Raw genomic sequence first — 21,180 nt, 5'->3', positions numbered from 1 at the left:
AGAGCACTTAGGGTGAAATCCAACAAAAATATCCACAAAGACAGTGGATGAAAGATCCACATATTCTCACACAAACCACGTATGCAAATACCTTAATTGTGCAAGAAACTGTTTGAACATGAATAAAATATGACTTCAGAGAAGCTTTGCGGCGTCTTCATAATCTTTTCCAAAACGATAATCTGCATCTGGCTCATATAAGCGTTCGTTTTATTGGCGTAATTAAATATATTCTGGGATTCTGGAATTGAGGTTCACAGTGGCCTACTGACCTACACTTGATCAACTACTGCGCTCCACCCTGCAGCTCTGCTGCTGAGAGTTTATTTCATGTACTTTGCTAAATTTAGAATTTGCTTTAAGTAAAGTCTTGTTCCTCATGCTATAAAAGACTGCTTTGTGAGCTAACAGTGATAAACGATTGGATAAGGAGCAGAGCTATGCAAGAGCTAAGCTAGTGCTAACACATAGTGCTTTAGCCAATGAGCTGAAGCTACATTTCTTAGCATTCTCTGTGGCAGCACACAAACAATGGAATGCATACATTAAACTTAATTTGCACACAAAATCAAATCATTTTGTACTAGTATAGCATAGCGGACAAATCAAGAGCTAATCATTTTTGACAGATTTGCTAATCTCTTAATATTATGTTGCCTTAAAATCCTCTTGGGAAGTGATTTTGGTCAGAATAAAATTGGCACTATGGAAAATGTCAATTACTTTTCCTTTTCCCTATCCAACAAAAATGGGAAGCGTTACACTAGAGCCAAAACAGCCTTGTCAGTCAGGTGGTGCGATCATCAATTGCATGCTGACCAAAATGATGGGAGATGTAGGTTCACCAAATTTCAGTCTCAGAAAGTGGCTAAATAGTTTTATCTGTTCATCAACAGTACACGAGCTGAATTGTACCATCAACATTCACCATTACAGCTTATCTTGATGTCCATCAATGATACGCCTCTAGCTCGGAAAGAAAACACAGAGTTTCCCCACTACTGATTACAACACTGTGGTGGCATTTGTGTGCACTCATCTCGTAAACATGATTATTCTGACATGACTTTGAAAGCAGAATTACATGAACCTTTCTTTGTTGCTAGGTGATGCAAACCCCCATTACAAATAGGTGTAAATTAGCACATCAGTCAAATTACAGCATGGGCAACCGGCGGCAACTTGAAACATGCTATTATAACCACCTGTGAGTCCGGGAGGACAAAAACGAACTATCATCTCGCTTCTAAATCACTACCTGTCACTGACAAATAATTTACTTGTTCTCTTGCCCAGTAGACTCCTGATCAAATATAATCCACAGAAAGACAGCCAAGTGCATGCTCTTTCAAAGACCTTTTTATACTACCCAAGAAAACCCCATAAATTAGCTTGAACTCTTATGCATTGTAATTTGGATACATTCTTAAGCAGAGCTTTGCTCTGGCTTGCAGCGACTTGATTTTGCACTATAAAGATTATGGAAGTCGTTCAAAAACATGAGAAAGATAATCAGAGAGTACTTACTGGAGGACCCGGTTCTCCTTTAGGACCAACAAATCCATCATAGTCAAAGAAATATTCGTCTTCTTCGAAACCATAGTCATCATATCCATAACCCTCCGAGTATTCTGCGTCGTGCATCCCCTCCTGGACCTGTTCCTCGGATTGGTCCACTAGGTTATAGCTGCTCTCTTCACGGTACAGGACGGTGCTGTTCACTTTAAGCTTGGCCTGCAGAAGCTCCTTGTTAGATTGGTGGGATCTACCATCATTCCTGAAGGCCTCTTTCTGCTTGATGATGGTGATCAAGTCCGGGGTGGCCCGAGTTGCTCTTGGCTTCTTAAGAAGTGGCTTATTCTCTGTGTTATTTTCACCGTCAAGGTTCTTGTCTGGGTTGCTGGTGGTAGTCTCCAGAGTAAAGGCCAGGGATTGCACCTTATTGATGGGCCTCGGAGATGTTTTTATTAGTCTAGGTGTGCTGGTGCGAAATATAGGAGAGCTTGTGGTTGAAAGCTGGTCAAAAAGTGCCGTGGGAATAGAGTTGGTGGCCGTAGTGGAGTGATCAGCAAGAGTGGGGATAAATCTCTGAGTGTGTGATTCGGAAGAGCTGCGGTGGAACTTTGGGGAAGGTGAAACTGATGGGGAGTGAGACTCTGTGCTCCCTGACAGAGATCGGAAGGTGTCGGACAGTCTGCACTGTTTTTTAACATAGTCGCAGTAGTGTGTGGCAGCTTGGGCAGAGGGGTAGATATCCAACTGGCACAATGCTCCTTCAAACTGCACAGCCCTGGAGTCCATCCTACCCACGGAGAGGCGGCCTTCAGAGCGCAGCGTCTGCGAACGTGTCAGTGTTTCCTCGCTGTACTGCACGTCCCCGCAGCGTGCATAGAGTGATACGGAGCGTGGCCGAACCCCCACAGAGAAGGAGTGCCACTGTCCATCTTGCACATCGTACTTGAAGTAGACAGACGCTTTCTCGCCTGTGTAAACCACTACTTTGCCGGGCAGGAGCTGCAAGCCGAACTGCAGTCTGTCCCTGCCATCACGGATACTAAAAAGAAAGGCATTGTTCGCTCGCCAGGAGCTTAAACTCACTATGATGGAAAACTCCTCCTCCACGCCTGCGGGGAGCAAGCCCAACGATGGGGCCTCAATGAGGGCATCTCGTCCGAGGATAACCCCAACACCAGGGGGCAGGATTGAGAGAGATGAAGCAAGGGAGGTGAGGTAAGCTGTCCCGGAAGAGTGTATGTCTCTGTGACCGGAAAGGCCCAGCTGATGAATAAGATCTACACCTTGAGAGAAAGAGAGAGACAATTGTAAGCAATAAGGTAAGCAGGGTATGGCAAGGTAGACACTGCAATAAAGACTAGGTTGTTGTGTGGTGGGTTTTGCCAGGGCATTCAGGGTGGTTTTAATATGATGATAGAGTGTCCCAAGTTTGTTCAAACCTCTAATCTAAAGGATTAGTGACAACTCCATGCACTAACCTCTAGGCCACAAATTTAATTTATCTGTTAAATGATTTAATTTGGTTGACAGTCACCATAAAACCCTTTATGAATTTGAGGCCCTCTATGATACGAACCACACAAATGGTATGAATGTGTTTTGACATCATGATATCACAAATTACCCATAAGCCCTTGCATAGTCCTAGCATCTGTGGTCCAGATGAAGAGAGAGAACGAGAGGAAGGTGGGGTCTCAAACCACACATCTCTTTTCTCCCTTTCTCTTTCAGTGTAGACAATTCTGTCTTTTTCTGTCATATGTTACTAGTCTGTGCGCATCTGAGTGGCCAGGGAGAGGAGAAAGGATGCTTTTTGAGGAACTAATGCCTTGTCATTTCTGTTTAATTTAGACACAGGCTCTTCAGTTCAAGTCCTGGAAGGCCAGTGTCCTGCAGACTTTAGTTACAACCTGAACTTAACACAAGGAACAAGGTTATGGTTGGAACTAAAGTCTGCAGGACACCAGCCCTCTAGATTCCTGGTTTAGACTCAATTTAAAGATATCACACATGATGTTAGAAAACTTTCTTGTATCCCAGTTTAAAGTGCAGAAACAGCTAAAAGCTTGTTCCTAATCAAGACTTTCCCATTTGCACCCAACTTAAAAGTCATTAACTCATTAACTAACTTCACTGGTGGAAGTCAACTTGTCTAAACTAAATTTGCACCACTAGAGTCACCAAACAGAATTGCAAAACAAACAGACCAACAGATAGTCCTACACAAACACTCATTAGTTCAGTCAATGTTGCTGTGTCGGGCTGATTGGGACACTGAACAATGTTTAATAGCACCACAGAGTCTCACTTTCAGGAGAATCAACCAACAAATGGCTCACTTGCTGTCTGCCTATCAAACTAGTACAGAAGCTTTTTAACATTGGAAAAATTGCACACTTCACCTTTAAATACACGTCAAGTCAAGTCAAGTCAAGTCACCTTAATTTATATAGTGCTTTTTACAGTACAGATTGTATCAAAGCAGCTTCACAGTGATAACATGAAAATAATACAACAAAGTTTGTTTCTAGAAGTAAGTAAGTAAGTAAGTAAAGTTTATTTGTATAGCACCTTTCACAGACAGAAGGGTCACAAAGTGCTGCACAGTAATAAAAATAAACAATAAAATAAAATAAAAACAACACAAGCACAAACCTAGTACAACTCCACAACTGTACTACCATCAAATTGTTAGTTAAAAGCTTGTCCAAAAAGATGAGTCTCTAAGTGTTTTTTAAAAGATTCTACAGAACTCGTAGTTCTCAGAGCTAAAGGGAGCAAGTTCCAGAGCTTTGGAGCCACAACACAAAAAGCACGGTCACCTCTTGTCTTAAGGCGAGTTCTGGGAACAGTTAAAAGATCTTGGCCTGAAGACCTCAGAGACCGACATGGAGTATGCACAGGGTTCTCAAGTCTCACGCACTGGCCGTGAGACACACGTAATTCAACCAGTTCACACGCTCACACGCCACACCGTGTATTTCTCACGCTAAAAAGGCAATGCCAACCAAGTTGTCCTGCAAGCTTTATATATAACGTTGTGTACGAGGCGCAGGCACACAAAGTGAAGTTTCCTGCCGCCAGCACGTATCTCGGCCAGATTGCGTTCGTTACTAGGCAACATAGATGTGCGAACACACGGAAGTTGACGGAACATTCTCGGCCACCGTACGTTCGTTACTAGGTAACCAACAACATCGCGCGAACACACGTCGTGATGGAGAAGGTAAGTTGGAAGAAAGCTCGTCTAACATTTTTAGGCTAGAACATTTAATATATATAGGCCATCGTATACATTATTATTGATGCAGTCAAAAACTCTACAACTACTTTGCAAACAGGCCAGAAGCTTTGGCTCAGTTTGGCTAGCTTACATTATCACACACACACACCTTAATACTCTAATATGTCATTTGTTCACAATGTCCCACAACACAATAAATCATTATACCATTTCGACTAGACACATTCAAAATGCAAAACGATTTTTTTCCAAACTGTTTGGAGCAATTTGTTAAATTTTTGTAATTTTTGTCATTTTGAAATATAACATTAAAGAGTATATTTGATGTGATGAATTGCTCTGTCATTTATCAGGTTTACCAATTGTTATAATTTCAATTTGTGCTGGTTAATAATGAACAATGGGTAAAATTGGGGGGCGGGGCTCCATTAGGGCTCCTCCCCTAACCGTATGTGATCTCACTCCAAGCTTTTGATAAAACTTGAGAACCCTGAGTATGCATATGTAATAGATCCTGGACGTAGGAGGGTGCTTGACCATGCAAGGCTCTGAAAGTAATGATCAAAATTTTAAAATGTGCTCTAAAACCAACAGGAAGCCAATGAAGGGTAGCTCAAACAGTAGAGCGTTGGCGCTTGCAACGTCAAGGTCATGGGTTCGATTCCCAGGGAAAGCAAGAACTGATAAGAATGTTAATGTGAAATGCAATGTAAGTCGCTTTGGATAAAAGCGTCTGCCAAATGCATAAATGTAAATGTAAAATGTAAGGGCCTTCAGCACAGGAGTAATGTGTGACCTCCTGCTGGTCCTAGTCAAAAGCCTAGCTGCTGCATTTTGTACAACTTGCAGTCGATTATGCTTACATTATGCTTGATTATGATTATGCTTACATTATGCTTGGTCACTATATCATCATATCATTATAACACTGGACTCAACACTGACTCTTTTTAAAATAATTTATGATCATGAATGTTATATGTATGTAAATTTATATTGTTTGTATTGTTAAAATTTGTACTGTTTGAAATTTGTACTGTTTTTGTTTTTGTTTTTCTCTTTTTTCTTTTTGCTAAAACTGTAGCTGGAACTTTCAATTTCCTTGCGGGAGTCATCCCAAAGGATTAATAAAGATAAGTCTAAGTCTAAGTCTAAGTCTATCTAAAGAAGATTTATTACAGCACATTGCAATAGTCCAATCGTGTAGAAATAAAGGCATGAACAAGCATCTCCATCTCTTTTTTGGAAACCATAGATCTAATCTTAGCAATGTTCCTGAGATGGAAAAAACAGGTGCGAACCACAGACTTATCATGACTGTTAAAACACATTGATCTGTCAAAAATGACACCCAGATTTCTTATGTCACTGCGGTCAGAGGATGATAGACCCCCAAGGGCCTGCCTAATCTTAGGGGTAATGTTGTCTGGAGCAAAAATCATCACCTCTGTTTTATCCGTATAACAATGATAAGATACTATCATAGATAAGATAAGATAGAAGACAATTGCGTCATCGTCCACCTTAAGTAAGGCAGATCAATAATATTGTTAAATATTAAATGTCCCCAACTAAGCAAGCCAAAAGCCAAGGCAACAGTGGAGGAACCAAAATTCCATCAGGAGACAGAATGGAGAAAAAACCTTGGGAGAACCCAGACTCAGTCTCAGTTCTCCTCTGGCCAACGAGCGAACAGTGTATGATTATGATCCAGGCAGCATTACAGGTCAGATTGGATCAGAACATTCAGAATATTTATCCAGTTCCATCTGTTCGGAAGTCGGAGTCATCTCGCCGGTATGGAGACGAGTTTGTTGAGGATCAGTGCCGATGGCTGTCGTGTCGATGAGGCCTTCACAGGGCTGATGAGGCTGGCACTTCAGGGATGCATCATAAAGTATAGCCTGAGGCCAGCAGAGCACATCCTAGAGAACTACAGCAAGTCTGTTTTTGAGATCAAGTGAGCAGGATCGTCTGTCCTCCTGTCAGCAAACAGACAAGCTTTTACATGGCTTGAGAATGTCCGTGGAGAGATCTCAGAGGAACTGCTCTGGCAACAGGCACTTTCATTACTAATCCAGACTTTCTGTTTTAGTTTGAACAAATGTATTCAGCAGCCCAGGCTTTAACAGATGACAAGCAAAAGGCAACAACAGCAGAGGCACAAAGTCACGGCTGTTCCCTTTCGCGCTTTCTGTTCTTTGAGTTACAAGTTCAGCGCAGGCCGCTACTGTGCCTTGAAAACTGATTCACCGTGGGTTTAAAAACAGACGGGATCTTAAACAACCATGAAAAAAAGAGAATTAGACTTCAAAGCTCAGCCAGCCATGTTTCTGACTGGTTGCACATGGGCGACCCTGTGAACTTTCACCTTTTTGGTGGTTCAAATAGATCGTCGAACAGCCAATAACTTATTTTTAGAATGACGCCATCACAAACAACCATGAAGAGAGGCAGAGAAATCATCCCTGCGGTGATTGGTTGCACTCTGGCCATCTTTAGTGCCAAACAATTCAATGTCAAGCTGCAGATAAATAAAAATATTATTACAGTAGTGGCCAAAAGTGATGTCCATAGGTGATATTTGTTTTTAATGACCCTACAAGTTCTACAAAAGGATACACTGACTACAACATAATCAGTTATTAATATTTCGTTGGTTTTCTCTTGTTTTTGCATTGGTTTATCATTTCTTTCTATGACAACCTGGCCAAAAATTATGTCTACAAAAACAAATGACTTTTGGACATCACTTTTGGCCACTACTGTAAGTATTAGACTTAAAAGTATAACCTGTCCCCCATTTACTTTACTAAGTGATTAAACTTAGCAGATCATTTTCACCTGGTGGATGATAAAATTAAAAAAGAAGACTGACAGAGACCCGAATTCCAAAGAGACTTTTTCAACTTGAACCACTAAAAGACTGCCTAGACAACCAAACAGAACAACCTAGCAACCACACATCAACACCCTAGCAACACAGCAGCAACAAGCACTCATTGGATTGTGGGATTTTGCATTCTGCATATTTAGGCATCTCTAATCGCACATCCAGTCATTCCATGCATACAGCAAATTCACATACTGTTTAAAGTAAATATTCACCTTTCTACAAAAATATTTACAAGTACGCATTTGGCCGACGCTTTTATCTAAAGCGACCTACATTGATGTCGGACTGTTGAATTATTAAAAAACAATGCACACCGAGGTGTTTTTAACACAAAGCAGCAAGTTTAACTGCTTCAAAAACAGCGATGTTAACACCTCGATACGGAGAAATGTCAAGTAGCTTTTCATTTGCAAACTATTTATTTGTGATTATTGTGTGTGTCTGAACAGAAAGCGTGCTAATAAAAGGTCATTTAGTGCGGAAAACATGGAAATAGTTTGTCATTTTTATCCGATTGTTTGTTACATTTATTTGCCTGGGCAGAAATCATATGGCGAAGTGATCTGGAATGGCAATGCGGTCAAAACCGACCTGGAACTACTTTAGCAGTGCGTTTACTGGAGAATAATCGCACGCCTTAGAACATTCATCAGCCAATTTTATCAGTTCAAAATCTGAGCGTTGCTAGTAGACATTACACAATGCCAATCTTCAATCTTCTGTAGGCATGCAATGTAATGATAGTAAAGCAGGTTTCTAATGATATACTTCAAGGCTTCAGGATGTTGTGCAATCATAATTCATGTGTGCTTGTGTAACATCTTTACTGCTGGCTGTCCTCTATTGTTTGAAGGTGTTTTAGTTATTTCTAGCAGCATGTGTAGTCTTTTCTTCCTAATGTCAGCTTGAACGGCAGCCAGAATGTGTTTTGCATCTCAGCAAGCGCTTGATCTTTATACCATCCGTGTTTCAGTGATGGTTTCAGATAAAGATCAAATGCTAATCTTTGTGTGTGTGTGTGTGTGTGTGTGTGTGTTGTAAGTCAATACTATCATTAAATTGATCAAATGTGACAATGAAGACATTTATATTACAAAAGCTTTATATCTTAAATAAATGTTGTTCTTTCGAACTTTTTGAACACATATAATGTAAAAAATATTGACTTACTGTTACAAATAAGTATTAAAACAGTATATTTACATTATATTTATATCATTATATTTACAACTATATCTATCGATCAACTATATATGATCATTATATTTACTAGAGATGCCAAGAATCTCTGAATAGTTTTGAATTGCAATGAAGCACTGAATCAGACCGTTTGGAGTGATTCATGAATGAACTTGCGTGTTGTAATGTCATTGTTTATATTTACGCTATTAAAACATCTCTGTCTGAACAAGCTGACGAGTAACGACAAGAAAGTCAAGAATGAATTGTGAAATTAGTACAATGACATGCTCTTCTCCTTTTTTTTTAAATAAATCGAGATATTCACAATTACTGTATATTTAGATGGCCATCTAAATATATTACCTTTGCTATTTATCACCCAGTCAGAATCACTGCTCCCTGTGTTCCCCTCAATATCTCTCTTATTTTATCTTCTCCATCTCACACAAATAAAGGCAAATGCCCAAAAATACTCCCGCTAGCTCAGATCGGGTTTCCCGCAGGAGAAAAACAGCCTAACCTGGTTGACCTGCTAGTCCATCTAAACCAGACGTTTATATCGTCTTCCTTCTGCAGTCATACTGTATCTCATCTGTACAGTCAGAGGCGGGAGAGACGAGCCCTATGGATATAAGACTAGAGCGAGAGAAAACTGAGAGACAGAGAGTCGCTCAGAGCGCAAGAACAGACACGCCGACCAATTCAGTGAAGAAAGAGCAGCACGTTCACAGCCAACAGATCTTCTTACACCAATTCTTTCCATTTGAACGTTCCTTTTCCTGCTTCCGAATTTCCTCCTGAACTTCCTCTCTTCGCTCTACAGTAAACTTTTACACACACACTTCTAAACTAATGAATTATAGTTCCTGATAAATCTTACAACAGTATATTTGCATTATTATATTTATATCACTATATTTATAACAGTATTTGATATACATTTCCTTCCTTTTGAACTTGCTCCCTTCACTCTACAGTAAAATCTCACACACAAACACACACACACACTTCTAACCTTTCTCTTGTGTTTCTACAGAGCCCCTAAAGGGACACGGTGATGGAAAAAATTTGATGGGAGGAATTTTCCTCAGGGGGACGCAAAGTTTTGCGGGGAATGCAAACGTTTTTTTGCGAGCGAACGCAAAGTTTCTCGGCAAACGCAAAAGTGTTTGCGTGCGAACGCAAAGTTTCTTGACAAATGCAAAAGTTTTTCCAAGTTCAAAGTTTCTCGGCGAACGCAAAGCAAAGTTTCTCTGCGAACGCAAAACAAAGTTTCTCCGCAAACTCAAACGTTTTTCCGAGCGAACGCAAAGTTTAATGGCGAACGTAAGAGTTTTTGCAAGCGAACGCAACGTTTCTTGATGAATGCAAAAAGTTTTTGCGAACAAATGCAGAGTTTCTTGACGAATGCAAAAGTTTTTCCAAGTACAAAGTTTCTCGGCGAACGCAAAGCAAAGTTTCTCGGCGAACGCAAAGCAAAGTTTCTCGGCGAACGCAAAGCAAAGTTTCTCCACAAACTCAAACGTTTTTCCGAGCGAACGCAAAGTTTCTCGGCGAACGCAAAAGTTTTTCAAAGTACAAAGTTTCTTAGCAAACGCAAAGCAAAGTTTCTCCGCGAACGCAAAGCAAAGTTTCTCCGCAAACTCAAACGTTTTTCCGAGCAAACGCAAAGTTTAACGGCGAACGTAAGAGTTTTTGCAAGCGAACGCAAAGTTTCTCGGTGAACGCAAACGTTTTTTTTCAGAGCGAATGCAACGTTTCTCTGCAAGCGCTAACGTTTTTCAGAGTGAACGCAAAGTTTCTCGGAAAAACACAAGAGTTTTTGCAAGTGAACGCAAAGTTTCTCGGCGAACGCAAGAGTTTTTCCGCGCGAATGCAAAGTTTCTCTGAAAAACGCAAGAGTTTTTCTGCGCGAATGCAAAGTTTCTATGAAAAACGCAAGAGTTTTTGCAAGTGAACGCAAAGTTTCTCGGCGAACGCAAGAGTTTTTCCGCGCGAATGCAAAGTTTCTCTGAAAAACGCAAGAGTTTTTCTGCGCGAATGCAAAGTTTCTATGAAAAACGCAAGAGTTTTTGCAAGCGAACGCAAAGTTTCTCGGGGGACCGCAGAGAAATGTTTTTTCTTCCATCTCATATTTTTTCCATTACCATGACCCTTTACAAGCTCCGTATGTTCCTGTAAGTCTAAATGCATGAATGTAAATGTAAACTTCATTCACAATAGGAACAAGCACTATTTAATTTGTTCATAAGTCTTCAGTAATTCACACTGATTGCAATGCATTGGCCTGCATGAGAGCCAATCATATATTATAGCTCAAATAAAAGCATTAATATACACACAAATGGCTTTTTAATGCCTGTAAAATGTTTTATGGGTTTGCTCGTGGCTCGCGGCTGCTTTCCTCCTCCATCACTCTTTCTCTGTGTGTTTATTTCCGATCTACATAGACGTTTGACACAGTCTCAGTTTCATATTAACAGTAAAATATGCGCACTGGCAGATCAGTGTTTCCGTAGAAACAGAAATACAATCGGCAGGAAAACAAACAGTCAAAAGACTCTGTTTGCAGAAGAACTCTGAATAAACATCGATTTAAAACTGGATATAATTATGAAAGACTGTTGCTTTGGGCTTGGAAGTTGATTTTTCATTAAAAGCCAAAACAGTAACGGAAGTATAAGTATCGCTTTACATAAAGAGTGATACAAAATATAGCAAATCTTGACTGTGTGATTATTTATGCATCACAAAAATGTAAACTCTATATAAAGTTGGATATATAATACATCAAACTTGATCTGCAATCATACAGTATACTCACAAAGTGTAGAGCAAATCTAAACTGATTTCTACAGTAGTCAACATCTGAAGTGGATCAAAACCTTTCATCAAAGTTATAACAATACCCGTTCTTGTCTTAGGACAACTTTGATGAACTTTTTTGATCCCCTTCAAATGCTGACTCCAGTATATTTTCAGTCAGCTAAATGCGACTGTAAGGCATGAAGATATTAAGATGTTATAAACATTAACATCATGATTTCACAAAAATAAAGGGAAAATGTGCAACAAACTTTTTGAAAGCGCAACAAAGATTACAAACAATTAACTCTGAATATTAAACTGGGACGCATGCAAATAACACACTGCAGCTTTAAAGACAGAACTCTGAGGTTAAGAGCTCAAAGGTCAAAGGTGAAGGTAAAGAGGTGAGCGTATACCTTGAGCTCTTGAGCGCTCTTCTGCAGTCAGCACTGCCGCACATGTTGACAGGAGGAAGACGAGGAATCTCCTGTGGAAAAACAACAACAAAGACTTTATTTTTATTTATTTTTCTGTTCCTAGTAATCGTGAATCAGAATAAGTTCCTCTTGCAGCATCTCTTCTCTTCACTGATGATGTGGGCGGCGCAACCTGTCACTCACATGAGATCAGCCAATAGCAAACCACAACCATCCAATCAATTCCCCATAAATCACATGAGAAATGAAACCCAAACAAAGCGTTTAATGTCTGGACGGAACGGGCTGATGGAGATCTGGTGCGTTTATAAACGAAGTCTGATGTTTAGAACGGTCGATGGTTATTATCCTGTCAACGAGAGGAGCTAAACACAAAAAAACATTTTGATTCATATCAGAACAGGAACACTGAATGCTCAACTGGAATCGGACAGTTTGACGGCTCAACCCAAGGTGGCGCTAAAGAGTCGAGACGGCATGATTGGTTAGTTTGCTAAAACATGTTTGTCCATAGAGAAACCACAGGTGTAGCACATCAAATTAACTATTAACATGTTCAACGTTCAAAATCAATGTCACTTGGCTTTTTACATTTTGTTATATAAAATAAATGCAACAACGTTCTCAAAGTGTGGCTTTTTAGAGGCACTTTACACTCTTAATAATAAAGGTTCTTTACTGGCATCAATGGTTCCATTAAGAACCTTTAACATCCATGGAATCTTTTGAAGGTTCTTTGTAGTGGAAAAAGGTTCTTTAGATTATTAAAGGAGTCATAATGTAGAAATTTCACTTTTCCACGAGAATCAATGTATGTTATGATTGCATAATGATTATACACTGGCCGGGAAGCCGATATTTAAAAGTGAAGCGTTTGTTTACCTCGGGGTTTGTAAAATAGGCCACGTGCACGCGCACGAAAAAACGAGATTTTGATTTCTTCCCCTTCTTGACGTCAAGACGGGGGAGGATATACCAAATATGGACACCGCAAACCTATGCCGCGGGAAGCCCGCCCCTCTCCCCCTCAGATTCAGTTTAACTGTTAGTTGACTCGAGAAAGATGGAGAAATCGAGTGCACACCTGAGATGCTCTGTGGGTGACTGCCACAAACAACATGCAAATGTGTTTTATCTACCAAAAACGGACGAAACTATCAGGGAACAGTGGATGAAATTCATTTTTAATGACGCTGTCCCAACAACTCTTTCAAGTGGCGTATCGTTAGGTGTGTGTGCTAAACATTTTACACCGGAATCTTTTACAAATTTGGGGCAGTATCAGGCGAACTTGGCCTCGAAGCTCCGTTTGGGAAAAGGTGCCATCCCAACCATCAGGGACTTGCCAGAAATTGAAAAGGTAAGACTGTGTTTTTATTGCTCTACTGTGGTTAACAAATAGCAGCTAACTGCTAATGCGGCTATTGTATGTAACGTTACCTTCGAGGTAAACACGGGGAATGGACTCTACGAATGCTAGCCACATCTTTCGACTTTGTTTTACACTAGCAGCTAACGTTACAGTAGTGACGGTACAGGAGTCCATGCTCAGTGGCTAAAACTGTTTAAATGCAAGTATGAAAACAATATACCACTAAACATTATTAGCCAAACTCATGCAAAACATGCAGTTTGAAAATAGCTTTCAGTTAGCTGCGGTGTCAACCCCCCTCCTTCCTGCAACCAATCAACGCGCCCCTCATTTGCATTATTATAATGACCGTCCACGACAGCCAAAACATCGCATCAGATCTCGCGAGACAATAATGCCTTTAGAAATAAGGGTCTGAGGGGCTCTGTGTTGATTTTTTTTCCACTTTTCTTTTTTAGAAGTGCCTAAAATACTATAATAGAGCATTTGGGTATCCAAGGTAACACAACATTATGGGCCCTATCTTGCACCCAGCGCAATTGACTTTGTACACCGACGCATGTTTCATTCCTATTTTGCACCCGCGCAAAGCGCGCTTTTCCCTCCACAGAAGCACGTCGCTAAACTAGGGAATGAACTTGCGCTCCCTGGGCGGTTCAGCGCAAAAAAGGAGGCGTGTTCCGGCGCAAACAATCCCTGGTGCTATTTTACTGTTCCATAAAACAATTGCGCCACTGGCCAGAAAAAACCTAGTCTAAAGTCAGTGGCGCGTTGCGCGTTGTTCATTAGGCTATTTTAAGGGCGCATGCTTGACCATAATGTATCGCGTGCACAACGCGCACACACTTTCTCTAATCTACACAGAAGCAGCCGTTTTCATTTTTGCAAATCATATTATTACAAACGAGATAGATAGATAGATAGATAGATAGATAGATAGATAGATAGATAGATAGATAGATAGATAGATAGATAGATAGATAGATAGATAGATAATTTATTATAAAATCATACATCTAGCTTACACATTTACCCACATTATTATATACCTGTTTAACCGAAGCTAATTTGGGTGTGTTTCTCGATCCCCAATGTCACTGGGGATATTCTGGGGATATTTAATTTGATTTTATCAATCAATAAATTCCACTAGAAACAAACCTTGTTGTATTATTTTAATTTAATACTGTGAAGCTGCTTTGATACAATCTGTATTGTGAAAAGCGCTATACAAATATACTTGACTTGACTTGACTTGACTTCTTTCTCTTTTACGGCCGTGACGAGAGCGTTGCTCTCCTCGGCTGTGAACCGCTCCTGGCGCGCGCCTGGCAAATCCGCCGTTATAATAGCAATACGCCAAGGAAAAAGCGCGTCTGCTCTTAAAGGGAATGTGAGATGATGCTCTGATTGGGTTATTTCACGTTACGCCCAAACCACACCTATGAATAATGAAGCTACTTCAGACCAACCCCTTTTAGATTTGCGCCAGGCGCAAGAGTCATTTATCCCGCCGGGAAAATAGCAACAGCGCCGAGACCCGCCCACAAAGTTACTTGCGCTTTGCGCTTTGACACTTGCGTTTCAGATCGTTAAAATAGGGCCCTATGACTCCTTTAAAATGTTCTTCACACTTAAAAATGCTCTTTTAGGACCTGATCACTGGAAGGTTCGAGGAACCAACAAAAGGGTGGGAAGAGTGAAAATACTGTTGACAGTTACAAATTTAAAAACCAAAATGGCGGCAACAGTGAAAATACTGTTGACAGTTATAAATTTAAAAAACAAAAGGGCTGGAACAGTGAAAATACTGTTGACAGTTACAGATTTAAAAAACAAAAAGGTGGAAAGAGTGAAAATACTATTGACAGTTAAAAATTTAAAAACCAAAAAGGTGGGAACAGTGAAAATACTGTTGACAGTTACAGATTTAAAAATACAAAAAGGCGGGAAGAGTGAAAATACTATTGACAGTTACAAATTTAAAAACCAAAAAGGCGGGAAGAGTGAAAATACTGTTGACAGTTACAGATTTAAAAACCAAAAAGGTGGGAACAATGAAAATACTGTTGACAGTTACAGATTTAAAAAAACAAAAAGGCGGGAAGAGTGAAAATACTGTTGACAGTTACAAATTTAAAAACCAAAAAGGCGGGAAGAGTGAAAATACTGTTGACAGTTGCAGATTTAAAAAAACAAAAAGGCTGGAACAGTGAAAAAACTGATGACAGTTACAGATTTAAAAAAACAAAAAGGCGGGAAGAGTGAAAATACTATTGACAATTACAAATTTAAAAACCAAAAAGGCTGGAACAGTGAAAAAACTGATGACAGTTATAAGAAAATACTGTTGACAGTTACGGATTTAAAAAACACAAAGGCAGGAACCTTTTTTGTTTAAAAAAAAAAAAATCTGACTGTAACTGTCAAAAGTATTTTCAAAGCCGCCTTAACATGCTAAAGTGGTCACAAGTTTGAGGAACTGAAGATTCGTCTGCTAAGAAACGTCATCTTCGTACAGGACTTTTATAGGGGTTATATAATCCTTCCAGAGAAGAATGTGGAGTCAGAGAATCCATCGTTCATCCTGTCACAGTGTTGAGATACTTTTGCTCGTAACCCTTACACCAGCGGGCCTGAGGGAAGTCTATCTGGAAATCATATTTGACTAACACTAACCTCGAAAGCTTCCAGCCTCCACCTGATCTAACATACACCTCTGAACACATCTTAAACCACTTTCTCTTTAAACGAACAAACTGGCTCTTTTCTACATTTGAACCTCTCGGCTACTGGAGATTACTCTAAAAACCCAAGCCTTTGTCACTTTCTATGATGAACTGCTTGTAATGATCCTCATTTGTAAGGTACTTTGGAAAAAAAGCATCTGCAAAATGTTCTCAGGAACATTTTTAAGGAAAATACATGTATTTATATCAATGTTTCATAATTTCTGCGAAAATTCAGACGGAATCAGTCATAAAACTGGAATTTTCTGTATACGCAATGTCACGTAATTTGGCGGAATTTGGATGAAAAAGTAGTTTTTCAAGTTTTCAAAAACAAGTTTGTTTATTAATTGATTAGACATTTTTTTCAATTATTAATTTTTGGAAAAATAAAATGTAATGATTAAATAATTTTGTTAGACATTTTAATGAAATCAATTGATTAGACATCCTTTTTGATTTTTAAAATGTAATAAACCATAAAAAAATGGAATTCAGAAAGATTCAAATGAAAAACACAGAATTCGGAGAAAAATAAAGTGAATTTCATAGGGCCCTAGTTGTAACTGCTGATTTGATTGGTCAGCCTGATTACTTGCTCAAACGTATTTGTTTTCCCACAGTTCTCTGCGAGAGTACAGCAAACGCAGGGTGCCGCTCGAGAGGATGGTGTGACATTCCACAGTCGAAGAAAAGAAAAGAAAACAGCGGAAGAAAGAAACAGAGGAGGCTGAATCTAAACAAGAGTTTGAGGCGACTTTGTCTATGTGGTTAAAACAGAAACTGTATGATTTACAGGAACGATCTCAAATTGATCTTAACAATCCTGAACATTATCTATCTATCCAAAGCAACCATTGTAAAGTTGTACTTGCACTTCTATCATTTATCTTCTGCTTTGGCTTTAGCATCGGCTTTACAACTTTACAAATCAGGAAGTCACTCAGAAATGTCTCAGCCAATGGGCTTGTGAGGGTGTGGCTAATGCAGATCGCTCTGATTCCCACCGCTAGCATAATTTCGGCTCGTATCAGTCGGTGCCAGAGCGAAGGCCGTGTTCTCGGCATACAGAGCAGATGCTGGCGTGGTCCAGATCGCTCGCTCACTGATCGACTGCCAATATTCGATCCTGTTGGCGTTGGTTTCTCACACCTGCAGCCAGAGAGTGACTACATTACTCAAGCGCTGTTCTGGTCATGCTGGTCTATGCCGATGAAAAACGACACTGTCAAACTCTCTTTCTCTCTTTCTACACAAGCTTGGATCAAGAACAAGTGGAACTGAAGTATCTGCACTTTCTAGTTAAGTAATAGAAAACTCAGAGCCTAATCCAAGCAACACAACAAATAAAGTCATTTCCATGGTCATTATTACAAAATCAATCCCATCAGGATGATACAAAACCCTTCATATCGGGGTCCTTAATCACCCTGCTAGGATTTCTTTTTCACAGTAAAGACTACAACGCTTCTCTTCTACTGTACGTATACTGTAAATAACGGTATGGTGAATGCTAGCATAGCACATATGAACTCATGAACACGTCTGAATAATGACTCTTTCTTTGAATCTAGTTTTGATCTGGTTCCAGCTTGGAGGATGTGTAGCGACTCTGAATGAATGCATTAAACGTGCTCCAACACTCATCTACCAAACGCAAACTATGCATGAATAAGTAACGGTAATGACAAAAACAGTATTTTTAAGACCAAATCAAACCATTTACATTGGGTTCAAGCTCATGAAAGTCATTTTTAGTTGTCAGATCAGGGTTTGCACACTTTTTGACCAATGAATTGGTTTCCAATAAAATGAATGAATGCATTAAAGGTGCATCAATCCACATTTAACAAATGCAATCTATGCATGAATAACTGACTGCGGTAAAGACAAAAATAGTGCACGAATCAAACCGATTGCATTGCTTTCAATCTTATAAAAGTCATTTTTAGCTGTCAAATCAGGGTTTACACACTTTTTGTACAGTGATTTGGTTCCTGGTTGGAGGATGAATGAATGCATTAAACGTGCTCCAACACTCACAGCAAATGCAAACTATGCATGAATAAGTAATAAATAGTATTTATTGTGACCGAACTGTTCAAGCTCATTACAGTAATTTTAGTCGTCGAGTCACAGTTTGCATACTTTTTGTCCAATCAATGGTTACAGATTGGACGCTTATTTAACAAATGCAAACTATGCATTAATAAGTGACTACGGTAATGTCAAAAATAGTATTTATTATGACCAAATCAAACAGACGGCATTGGGTTCAAGCTCATGAAAGTCATTTTTAGCAGTCAAGACAAGGTTTGCAGACTTTTTGACCAATTAATTGGATCCAGGTTGGAGGATGAATGAGTGCATTAAACATGTGCATCAACGCTCATCCAACAAATACAAACTATGCATGAATAACCAACTGCGGTAATGACAAAAAAAAAGTATTTATTATGACCGAAATATTCAAGCTCATTAAAGTCATTTTTAGTCGTCAAGTCGCAGTCTGCACACTTTTTGTCCAATGAATTGGTTCTAGATTGGATGGTCATTTAACAAATGCACACTATGCATTAATAAGTGACTACGGTAATGTCAAAAATGGTATTTATTATGACCGAATCAAACAGATTGCATTGGGTTCAAGCTCATGAAAGTCATTTTCAGAGTTTTCCAGCTATTAATGATAAGACATGAATAGACATAAACAATTATACTGGATATAGCATGCAAACGTCTCCAATAAGACCCTCAACAGAATGATGTTGATGAAATGTTTTAGAAATGCATGCCCTTTAAATATTTCCATTACTTATTTCTCCTGATATTTCCCGATTTTCTATGAGCAAAGCAACCCGGTCAGGAAAGGCAAAGTTCATCCAAACATGAACTTCATTCCAAACCTGTGTGACTTTCTTTCTTCTGTGGAAATCAAAAGCACTAAGGTCCAAAACACTGAGACATGCTTCAAAACATCTTTTTCCACAGAAGAAACAAAGTCATGCAGGTTTGGAATGACATGAGGGCGAGTAAATGATAACAGAACAATCATTTTTTTGCGTGGAAACACATTTTCACAGTGCAACAAAAGCCACTAAACAGGATTTAACTTGATACTTGATGTAATATGATAAGCAAGATCGCAGTCAGGTGCATGTGTGGATTTGTTGGGATTTCATTGAGTCTAGTCCAGATGTTAGAGGTCAATGCTCATCTCCATGAGGAATGTTGCTGCTCTTGTGTGTCGGGTTGGAGATCTGAACTAACAGCGCACAGTAAAATCCACTCGTACTTCACTGTCACTTCAGCCAAATCTACACTTCAGGAAACAGACAGCCAGTTACAGATGAAAAATGCAAACAAATAAACCAGTAAATCACAAAGCCTCCTCATCTGGTGCAAATTTGCTCCAAAGGCAGGAGGAATTTAACCCCGGATCAACATATGGAAAATTCAGAAGCAGACTGATCTGTGATCATTATTAAGCCTATGTCATAACTCAATCTGGTGTCAGTAAAGTTGGAGTTCAAAACTATGGTTTGCACAAAACCTCAGAACACATTTATCTAGGAAAGTCTGTCTAATGTGCTCGATTTCAATCACGCCAATAAATGCAAATCGTTTATAAGTCGCGTCTGTTTTCGTGTTCTCTCCTGATTTTACTTTAGAGTGTTGTGATGTGCACCGCGGTTCTCCTGAGGCTCTCGAGATTGAGAGTTAGTTAGTCAGTTAGTTAGTTAGTAAGTTAGTTACTCACGTTGTCGTTGTGGGAGAAACTTGTCCAATCCTTGTCCGTTGAGCTCCTAAATGCATTTGTATGCATTTGTCCAAGCAGCAGTTTTCAAAGCGAAAACAGAATTGCACAGCAGAAGACACCACCGGCTCATGAGACCAGATCCAGCCTGATCACATCACAGTCCGAGTACGTGTCCGTGTCCGCGCATGGAGAGCTTCAGTTCTGCGGTCAGACCTCGGACACCGAGCGCGCTGCTGGAGGAGGACAGGGGGGTTATTGAGGGAGCAGATCAGAAGATCCGTATTAAACCTGACTGAGAGAGAGAGAGAGAGAGAGAGAGAGAGAGAGAGAGAGAGAGAGAGAGAGAGAGAGAGAGAGAGAGAGAGAGAGAGAGAGAGAGAGAGAGTCGCTCCGGGCTCTATGTGTCTGGACTCGCTCGGTTCGCCGCATCTCCAGCTCGGTGTTGTATTTCACTCATTAGGCTACTGCCTGACATCATCCATACTATCTGTCCGGCTATACTATTTATTAAAAAAATAATAATAACAATAAATAAATAAAAACAATACAAATACAATATTTCAAATGCTAAAAAGGTATAGGTAAACAGTATAATAGGAATACTTTAAAGAGCTTTTTGTTTCTTCGTAATGCTTCACTTAATAAAACATGGGGTTTTCCCTGAAAATGTACATTTATGAATGTGAAATTTAGCCATTAAAATAAGATCTGTCCGTCATTTTGTTTATTTTTTATTGAAGAAACATCAAAACAAACAATACATTTCAAATGCTATTGGGGAGGTATAAACAGTAGGCTGTAATAGGGATAGAGTGTACATGCTTGTAAAATTCTTTTTGTTTCTTCGAGGGCAATATTGACTCATGCTTCACTTCATTTTCACATGCAATAAAACATGAGGTTTCCCTGAAAATGTACATTTATGAATGTGAAATGTAGCAGATCGGCATGAAAGACGTCAAATACAGAATATCAAACGATTAATTAACAAATTACTTTAATTAGACAAAAATTTTTTACCACGAATAATAATAGGCTAGGCTAATAATAAATGATTTCATTCTGTTTCTTTCTGTACAGTATTTATTATTGTTGTTGTACAGAATTATTATTCTTTATTATTTGCCACAAAACTGATATGATATAGGCTATATATAGCCTACTTGGCCTGGCCTTATTTGTATAATTGGTCAATGTTATTACAAAAAAAAAAGTTAGTCATATAGAAACATTCATC

At 39.4% G+C, this 21,180-nt stretch overlaps 1 protein-coding gene across 1 annotated transcript in view; it reads right to left on the bottom strand.

Moving 5' to 3' along the window:
- col24a1 (collagen type XXIV alpha 1 chain) overlaps positions 1 to 20,209 on the bottom strand; it is a 111,615-nt gene extending 91,406 nt beyond the window's left edge. Inside the window, exons 1-3 of the mRNA XM_084428463.1 lie at positions 19,944 to 20,209; positions 12,062 to 12,132; positions 1,528 to 2,798 (exon numbers count right to left, since the gene is read on the bottom strand). Of these exons, the coding sequence (XP_084284589.1) occupies positions 1,528 to 2,798; positions 12,062 to 12,132; positions 19,944 to 19,999 (1,398 nt within the window). The 5' untranslated portion in view covers positions 20,000 to 20,209. The remainder of the gene's footprint in view (positions 1 to 1,527; positions 2,799 to 12,061; positions 12,133 to 19,943) is intronic.
- Between the last annotated feature and the right edge of the window lie 971 nt (positions 20,210 to 21,180).

The sequence above is a fragment of the Rutilus rutilus genome (assembly GCF_951802725.1).
Source record: "Rutilus rutilus genome assembly, chromosome: 13".
NCBI classification, from domain to species: domain Eukaryota; kingdom Metazoa; phylum Chordata; class Actinopteri; order Cypriniformes; family Leuciscidae; genus Rutilus; species Rutilus rutilus.
The sequence above is the reverse complement of the archived record's forward strand: the minus strand, read 5'-3'. Positions and strand labels throughout refer to the sequence as shown.